This window comes from Zea mays, chromosome 5 (genome assembly GCF_902167145.1).
Source record: "Zea mays cultivar B73 chromosome 5, Zm-B73-REFERENCE-NAM-5.0, whole genome shotgun sequence".
NCBI classification, from domain to species: Eukaryota; Viridiplantae; Streptophyta; class Magnoliopsida; order Poales; family Poaceae; genus Zea; species Zea mays.
In genome coordinates, this window is record NC_050100.1 from 154,795,763 (window position 1) to 154,805,044 (window position 9,282).

General features: G+C 42.5%; 1 protein-coding gene across 1 annotated transcript; it reads left to right on the forward strand.

Moving 5' to 3' along the window:
- The first annotated feature begins 3,596 nt into the window (after positions 1-3,596).
- On the forward strand, positions 3,597-5,302 carry LOC100280577 (ribosomal protein S24). The gene is made up of 4 exons (NM_001374579.1): positions 3,597-3,840; positions 3,932-4,102; positions 4,811-4,897; positions 5,047-5,302. The coding sequence occupies exons 1-4, from the start codon at positions 3,715-3,717 to the stop codon at positions 5,074-5,076; spliced, it is 414 nt and encodes a 137-aa protein (NP_001361508.1). The 5' UTR covers positions 3,597-3,714; the 3' UTR covers positions 5,077-5,302.
- The last annotated feature ends 3,980 nt before the right edge of the window (positions 5,303-9,282 follow it).

Genomic DNA, 9,282 nt, shown 5'->3' on the forward strand with positions numbered 1-9,282 from the left:
AGCGGAATCAGCGTTGACTTTTCGCTGTAAGCTCTGCATTCCCTTAGGAACGACTTTGGAGCTTCTTCGCCTTTTACTTAGGCGGTATCAGCGTTGACTTTTCGCTGTATGCTCTGCATTCCTTTTGGAACGACTTTGGAGCAGAAAACTTACACTGCGCTCCCTTCGGAACGACTTTTTGTGACTTCGTCAAACTTACTCTGCGTTCCTTGGAACGACTTTTTGCTGCTTCGAAGAATTTTTTCGATAATTCGAAGGTCCTCTTTGTTATGACAAATCCTTAAACTTCGACAACTGAAGCCTGTGAAGAAAATATATTTTCCTTGTGGGAACTATTTCCATGGAATCTAAACAATGTCCTTTATTACACAAAAAATAAAACTGAATGAAAAAGATTACTATCACAGTAGGATATTTGTCAATAGATGTGCTTTGATTCTGGCACAGTGCTGTTGACCGTGCGAGCTTCGGACTGTTCTCTGAAGTCCCTTTGATGCGGAGCATATTGGCTCCCTTCTGGCTGCTGGCCTTGTTGCAACGGAGGTGGAGGCGGAGGCTGTTGCCAGGAAGCTTGAGGCTGACTCGCCGAAGCAACAGAGACTGCAGGATGGTTGCCCACATATTCTGGGATGTAGGGCGAATGATACGAAGCTGTATGCATGACCTGCTTCGGCTGGGCTTGTTGTGCTGCTGCTTCAGCTATTTCCTTTTGCTTCTGAATAGTAACATGGCACATCCTGGTAGTATGGCCTTTGTTCTCACCGCAGAATAAGCAAAAGATTCTTCTCGGTTGATCGCCAAATCTTCCTCCGAAGCCCCTGGCCCCTCTGCCTCTTGGTGCTGGTGGTCGGAAAGAGCTTTGTTGTTGCCCCGAAACCTGCGAGGAGTATTGTGGCCTTTGCTGCTGACTCCCTTTATCATCATTTTGAGTAGAATTGTGAATTGACCTGACATGCCTCGGGTAGAACCTTCCTCCGAAGCCCCTGGTCATCTCAGAAAACCTGAAAGCCTCCTCCCTTCTTTGACGAAAATCATTGTCAGCTCGAATGTATTCGTCCATCTTCTGGAGCAACTTTTCCAGCGTTTGTGGTGGCTTTCTGGCAAAATACTGTGCTGACGGCCCTGGCCGAAGCCCCTTGATCATAGCCTCAATGACAATCTCATTGGGCACTGTTGGCGCCTGTGCCCTCAATCGCAGAAACCTTCGGACATATGCCTGAAGGTACTCTTCATGGTCCTGGGTACACTGGAAGAGAGCCTGAGCAGTGACCGGCTTCGTCTGAAACCCTTGAAAGCTAGTTATCAGCATATCCTTCAATTTCTGCCAAGAAGTGATTGTCCCTGGCCGAAGAGAAGAGTACCAAGTCTGAGCAACGCTTCTGACGGCCATAACAAAGGATTTTGCCATGACTGCCGTATTGCCACCATACGAAGATATAGTTGCTTCATAGCTCATTAGGAATTGCTTGGGGTCTGAGTGACCGTCATATATAGGAAGCTGGGGTGGCTTGTAAGTTTGTGGCCAAGGTGTAGCCTGCAATTCTGTTGAGAGAGGAGAAGCATCATCAAAAGCAAAGTTTCCATGATGGAAATCGTCATACCAGTCATCCTCATTACGGAAGTCTTCCTGGTGAAACTCTCTGCGTGGAGGCCTTCGGTTTTGATCATCTTGAACAAGATGACGAACCTCTTCGGAAGCTTCATCTATTTGCCTCTGAAGATCAGCTAGACGGGCCATCTTCTCCTTCTTGCGTTGAACCTGCTGCTGAAGGATTTCCAAATTCTGAATTTCCTGATCTAGATCATCCTCCGGAGGTGTTGGACTGGCAGCCTTCCTCTTCTGGCTTCGTGCCTCTCTAAGAGAAAGGACGTCTTGATTGGGATCCAGCGGCTGCAGCGTGCCAGCCCCTGCTGCTGAAGCCTTCTTCGGCGGCATGACGAAGGTGATGCTTGCCGAAGGTGTTGAAAAGCTCAAGAAATGGAAGTGAGTTCACCGGAGGTGGGCGCCAATGTTGGGGACTTGTTCTCAAGTGCTATGAGTTAAGAACAAGGCAACATAGAAAATGTTAATTGTTAAAGTCCTTCGTCCTCCGAAGCATTATTTCCCTTAGGATGTAATGGCTTGCGGACGAAGGTTACGAAGGACATACCTTCATACATTCATTAAATAATGGCGAGGAATGAAATATAAAGAATATTAAAGACGATATAAGCAATCATATATTATTATCGGGCATAAACAGAAACATTGTTGAATTACAAGTGTACCTTCAATCGGAAGGGAATGACAATACAAGCGTGACGCAAGAAGCAAATGCCAAGTCAGCGTGAACAGTACGGGGATACTGTTCACCTATTTATAGGCACGGGACACAACCCTTACAAAATTACACTCATGCCCTTTACATTTGATAATAATTCTATAGTAGTCTATCGAGGTCTGAATAGCCTTTTCATCTTTAAGTCGGTTCCACTCTTTGCTGTCACGCCGAAGCTTTCCTGCTCGCACCTTCGGCTCTGTATCAACCTTCGTATTATTCCGGTCTACAGCGATGCCGACCTTAGTCCGAGGATACCTGTTCACACATTGTACTCCAGAAATACTGTTAAATCCTGTTTTTGAGGACCTTCGGATGCCGAAGGTCCCCAACAAGATGTGAGGAATTGGGAGAGAAATCAACAAAAAAAAGTTTTCTAGTCTTGTTCCTTTGGTCTTTACCAATGTATAAAAGATTTAGGAATAAGTCTACATGACCCTCCGATCTTTAGATGATGGTCTATTTCACTTCCTCACCTTCAAAATCAGTTATTTAACCACCTTAACTTTATAAAACCAGATAAATAACCTCTAAGCAGTTTTAGTCGACGGTTTTGATAACATAGCATTAGTTTTATCCTTTTCAATTATGTCTTTACCTAGTGATTAAATTTTATGCAATTTTACACAAAAATGGTAATTAGAGATTATATCTGCCCTATTTTTCTCGTAATTTTTGGGGCAACAGTTTAATTACTAAAAAGAACAAAAGCTACATAAAAATAGCTTAATATTTTTGTCCCCGATTCATTTAGTATCTTATTATACTAAAATTTTAATAGAGCTAAACAATACTATTAATAAACATTTGTTGATTTTATTAAGCACGCTAAGTAGTGGTTCTTCTAATTACTAACTAAATTAATTTTATATTTTTAAAAAATACCTAGCAAACAGTAATAAAATAATCTCTAATTTCTAACAGATCTCATAAACTAATGTAAATATTTTCAAAATTTTCTAAGAACTTTAAATCTAAAATGACTACCCACCCTCCAATCAAGTCAAAGGAATTATGTATTTATGTTGAGCTCAGCCACACTTGGCCGTGCAGACACGTAACACGTTGTCTGGCCCAAGCATGACAAGCAAACAACCAGACAGCCCATACCTATCTTGCGCGCGTGCATGCAAGTAGAGGATTTTAGAACAGGTAATGGGTTTCCATGCCGTCCAATGTAGACCCGTTAATAGTTTTGGCCCATCATTGTTGTAACATCTAATAAGGCCCACCACTCCGTTCCCCTTGTCAGCCACGGCGACGTGACCTAGGGTTTTCATCAGCATAGTATATAAAATTCCGTTCTCTCAGTCCTGTTTCCCCGCCGCCGCCTCCAAGCGCCCCAGCGAGCCAGCTCCGGCGAAGTCAATCCTGCGCTCCGCAGGCAGCATCAAGCATGGCGGACACGAAGGCGTCACCCGCGGTGACGCTCCGCACGCGCAAGTTCATGACCAACCGCCTCCTCTCCCGCAAGCAGTTCGTGCTCGAGGTTCTCCACCCGGGCCGCGCCAACGTCTCTAAGGTCAGTGCGGTGCCCAAGCGTCGGAGCCTTCGCTGCGAGATCCTCTCGTTCTATTAGCGATTTTGACGCGTGTGATCGCTTGATATTGCAGGCGGAGCTCAAGGAGAGGCTGGCTAAGATGTACGAGGTGAAGGATCCCAACTGCATCTTCGTCTTCAAGTTCCGCACCCACTTCGGAGGCGGCAAGTCTACCGGATTCGGTCTCATCTACGACAACGTCGACTCAGCCAAGAAGTTCGAGCCCAAGTACAGGCTTATCAGGGTATGCGTCTCTTGCTCCTCCCGTTTTTCTCACTCGTAATTGGATTCATAGGTCTCCATGTTGAATATACTGCCTGGTATACGCTGAAAGCTCAAAGCTTTAGTTTATTGTGGCCATTGATGTACATTTATGTTCGCTGCTCCTTCAGATTATGTCGCTCATTTAACATATTTCTTGTGGAACATTGATATTTTTATCAGATAGTATTTTAGATGAGAAACGAATATCTGTTGCTCAGTCGTGTGTTCAGATTATGTCGCGCATGAACCCTTTATCGCCTTAGTGATGGCGATGCTGCTACATGGTTGAAAATGATCCCATGATGATATTGACTCCCATTGCACTGTGTGTTTTGTAGTATTTTTCAAACCGGGATATTTTTGAGTCAGTTCGAGGAGTTTACATTATATTTGTTGCTAACTCGCAAATTTTGCTATGGTCTTTCATTAAACTATGAATCATATGGAATTCTGGGCTACAGCAAGCAAATATCGTATCCTATTTTTGTGAATTATCCATGACCGTTTTGTGTATGGAACCTAGCTTAAAAGACCAGTTAACGATTAGCAGGTCCATTTGTATGCTCCCTTCACATAAAAAGTATCCTGCAAATCCATGTTACATTGCAATGCAGATTTTGTGATTGAAACAACACTGTCTGTATTGGTCCTGCTTATTTTTGACAAGAGTGTGTTTGGGTTTCTGCAGAACGGTCTTGCTACCAAGGTGGAGAAGTCGCGCAAGCAGATGAAGGAGAGGAAGAACAGGGCGAAGAAGATCCGCGGTGTGAAGAAGGTATGCGCACTTGCATTCATCTGACTGTTGTGTCTAATATTACTGCGCATTTGGAATGTGGGGATTTCATTGTGTTTCTGTGGTTCTGATAAAAAAATAGTTATTTTTTGCGTGTAACTGCTAATTTTTTTGTTGGATTGGTTTTGCAGACAAAGGCTGGGGACGCCAAGAAGAAATGAGCAAGGTTTCAGTGTACTTTAGCCGTCTTGAGTTCGAGTAACACCTGTTCGCCGTCAGAAATTTTGTACCCCATGTCGCAATGCTTTGATCTAGAAAAAGAGTTTTTTTAGCTGTTTACATCGACTACTGGTACATTTGAAAAGGCATATTCCCCATCTTTGTGGCAATGTCGGGGCGATACCATGCTGGGCCGAGAATTTTTAACGAAGTTATACTTTTGAAAGATGAAACGTGACGTCCGTGAGCCTAGATAGTAGCGTTGATTCCGTTGCGGCAGAATCTGTTTCTGAAACGGTACATTCTGTGAAACGTTATGTCCGTTTCAGAAGACTCTGGATCGGCTCTCGTCCCTCGCTTGTTCGTGCGGTGGTTCTGTTCAGCGACGCAGTCACACCCAGAGATGTCAATAGGGCCTCTTCCCTGCCGGTGAATTTCTCCATCAGTATCTAAATCCTTTCTATTCAATTTTGACCAGCAAAAGTTTTGATCTTTTTTGATCTCTTTTAATCAACTTCTAATCGAATAAAGCAATGGGGAATACCTCCGTTAGCATTGTGTGGGCAGATTTTTTTCCCCAATGATTAATGTAGGAAAAATATTGTCTCCATCGTGTTCAGATTCAAGATGGCGACGCATATATACCGGTTGGGTTAAGGTCGCGGGTATAAAATATTTCTCGTACTCGTGACCTGTAATTTTACCCACTCGTACTCGCTAAAATACTAGTGTATCAATCACTCAAAATGTCAAATAAACATAAGTTTAACTTAAAATACAACAAACTATATTTTTACATAACTTATAGGTAAACAAACAATAACAAAATAAGTATTTTTTTAGCTAAGACGTCTTTAATTACATGGTAAATACTAATACGATGCGGGTATATTTTACCCATGTGTATACAATTATGTGCAGTACCCGTCTACCCGACGGGTAGAGGTTCACGACCATTAGCATATCTGCGGGTAAAACTCGTCAGGTATTCAGGTACCTATTGTCATCTCTAGTTTGGATTTGGGCTAGGTCGTTTTGTCCCTGATTTAATATGGAGACCTATTAAAGACTTATTTTTCTAAAGGCCCATCTTCTAGCTCATTTAAGGGTCTATTTGGAAGAGCTTTATTTCAAAAATTTCGGGTTTATTGCAGCTTCTTATATCCAAACAGGTCAAGCTATGGGTTTGATATCCAAACAAGTCAAAAATTTCGGCTCTAATCATGTGTCCTTCTTAGAAGCGTACCTGCTATCTGTCCATGGGTTTGATATATGTGGGGTTGAGTTATTTTCCCTCAAATGAAAGATCTGTTGGCTGAGCATCAGCCCCAGTCCTATGATTTTGAGGGCCCCCGGGCGAACTGATTATGGTGGGCCCTCTAAACTATATAAAAAAGTTTATGATATGCAGTGAAGCAAATTAATATTTCGTATGTAAATGATGATGTGCATTGAAATTGATTTTTAAAATATCTAAGACGCTAGATAATATACATCGGTGCAGATTAGCACTTCGCAAGTTAAGAAATAAAAACGACGGTCACAGAATAACATGAATCCTGATTGCTCGACCGTGCGTGCCTGGAGGCTGGACCAGTGACGCCCAGTGCTCTGGAATCCTAGAGGGCTAGATTGGCGAGATGGCGAACAACGATCACGCGTAAGGTATGGTCGTACAGACGCGCGACGACGTGAGCGTCATGACTAGGCAGTGGGCAACACGTGTCGCGTGGTCCATGTGCATCGGGCGTCCGTGTGCCTAGCCCTACCGGCTTGTTAGCTACCTATACTATTTTACTACTAGTATATAGCCCGTGCTAACACTAAGTTCCTAAGAAGGGGTAGAGTGGGGTGAACGACGACGGTGGTGGCGCGAGGGGAGGGATTGACGGTGGTGTGGATGTGAGGACGTAAGGGCTGAAGGATGATCCAAATAATATTGTCCATTAGATTTGTGTGCGTAATAGAGATGATGTTATTCAACGATCTGAACCGTTGACTTTGATGTTGTGTTAAGTATGAGTGCAATTTGTTTGGTGGATTTAGTAAAGATTATGAGTGTGTGGATTATTTGGTTGGATGAGTTTTGTAAAGTGTAAACTAGTGTATTATATTGTGATATAGATACTAAATATTGGGCCCCTATTAGTTTTGGGCCTCGGCCGTTGCATCTGTTGCATGGGCCCAGGGCCGGCCCTGCTGAGCATGTCATCTTTAGTTCACCAGAAAAGGGAATAGTTCGTTTAGATTGGTGTGGCAACAGTGAAAGTTTATTTTTACACTATCTGCACAAACTAAAAAGTACGGTAGAAACTGAAAGTTTATTTTACACTATTTTTATTCGAGTTGGTGCCTGATAAGACTAATAGGAACTGCACAAGTATGTGCTTATCTTGCAGATGGTCTGTTTGTGTGCAGGTAGTTTAAACTGTCTTGAAAGTGTACAAGTTGCAGATGGTATGTTCATCCGCAGGTAGCTCAATGGAATCTATTTTGTTTGTATTCTGAATAAAATGTTTGTTTGTTTGTATATTCAATTATTACAAGGGATAGAAGCTGTCAAGTGTTTTCTGTAAACTGACTAGCTGCATGTGTGTCTTCCTCAAAATCGATGCATGTTCCGATAATAATCTAAGAAGAAATATTGTATACAGACAATTTTGTTTACTTGGCATTTTGTAAAGATGGCGCTCGAATCCAGCAGCCGACCAACATAATTTCAGCCTAATAAACAAGCTGGCCCACACACTAGAGCCCACAATTCATCAAGGGTAATACAAGTAACTCACAAATTAATTGTATTATCGAAACTGAAGTCTGTGCAAGATAAACACTCTTCAAACTCACCTCAACAATTTATTGAGAATGTTTTATGGTGGAGCTAAAAAACCGAAGCTGAAATTATTGAAATAAAGCCCTCCCAAACATGATCTAAATGTAAGGTCCATCTAAAAACCTAATCGATGTCTCTCGAGCGCTTGAGCCCCAAGTGGTTGTGTGTACAACTCCCTTTATGTCGTCTCCCCTTAGTGGCGGTGGCACCCCCACATGTGCATGCTAGGATCTTGTCGCTTGGGCTAGAGATGACAATTGCACCCTAATTCTCATTGCACATCAGAATTTCTATATTAGGGTATGTTCGGTTAGAAGTGGATTAAAGGAGATTAAATTTCTTTCTAGTTAAAATTAAATAGAAGAGAATTTAATCTCCCTCAATCCTCTTTCATCCTCTCAATCCTCTTTTATCCTTGTGTAACTGGATGAGGCCTTAGATGATAGATATGGATAGATTTTTTCTCGGGGTGATAAATAAAGGGAAAATATGAGATAGTTCTCCCCTCAAGTTCCGATATGAGATAGTTCTTGTTGTCCTCATTTCCCACAGGGTTCGTTAAAGACCCATTTTCCTAATGGCACATCTCTCAGCCCACTTAAGGTCCATCCAATAACCTAATTGATCTTTGTCTATACTCTAGAGTCACCGGACGTCTCCCCGAGCGCCTAAGCCCCAAGCGGCTGCGTGAGCTTGTACATAGGGGCGGACGAAATGGCTGCGTGAGCTTGTACAAGAGGATGGTATGAATGAAGCGGCTGCGTGAGCCTGTACAAGAGGATGGTATGAATGACTGAGAGACTTTCTTATCACTAATGGCTTCAAAGTTGGAAAAGCTGACCATACTCTCTTCACTAAAACAATTGCTAAATACTTGTTTATATGTCAAATTTATGTTGATGATATTATCTTTGGGTCTACTAACAAGTCATCTTGTGAAGAGTTCAGTAGGATTATGATACAGAAATTCGAGATGTCTATGATGGGGGAGTTGAAGTATTTTCTTGGATTCCAAATCAAGCAACTCCAAGAGGGCATCTTCATCCGCCAAACTAGGTACATTCAAGATATACTCAAGAAGTTTGGAATGAAGAATGCCAAACCCATCAAGACACCTGAAAGTCGCCTAGAGGGGGGTGAATAGGCGAAACCTGAAAATTATAGACTTTGAACACGCACTAGGGATTAGTGTTAGAAATAATTCGGAGTGCGAAAGACAGTTTCTCTTGCAATGAGTTGCTCAATCAATGTAGATAACTTTGGGAGCAAACTCAAATCAATATGAGCAAGAGAACTTTTAGAGAGAGAGAGGAGGGGAGAAACATATCGAATGGTTAAGATTAATACAAGTGGACACGACGATTTGTTTCCCGAG

What these genes read in the sequence shown, in the direction of transcription:
- LOC100280577 (NM_001374579.1), top strand. Translation starts at nt 3,715, where the DNA reads ATGGCGGACACGAAGGCGTCACCCGCGGTGACGCTCCGCACGCGCAAG. An exon ending in GCCGCGCCAACGTCTCTAAG is followed by an intron (nt 3,841 to 3,931) that starts GTCAGTGCGGTG and finishes TTGATATTGCAG; the next exon opens with GCGGAGCTCAAGGAGAGGCT. An exon ending in AGATCCGCGGTGTGAAGAAG is followed by an intron (nt 4,898 to 5,046) that starts GTATGCGCACTT and finishes TTGGTTTTGCAG; the next exon opens with ACAAAGGCTGGGGACGCCAA.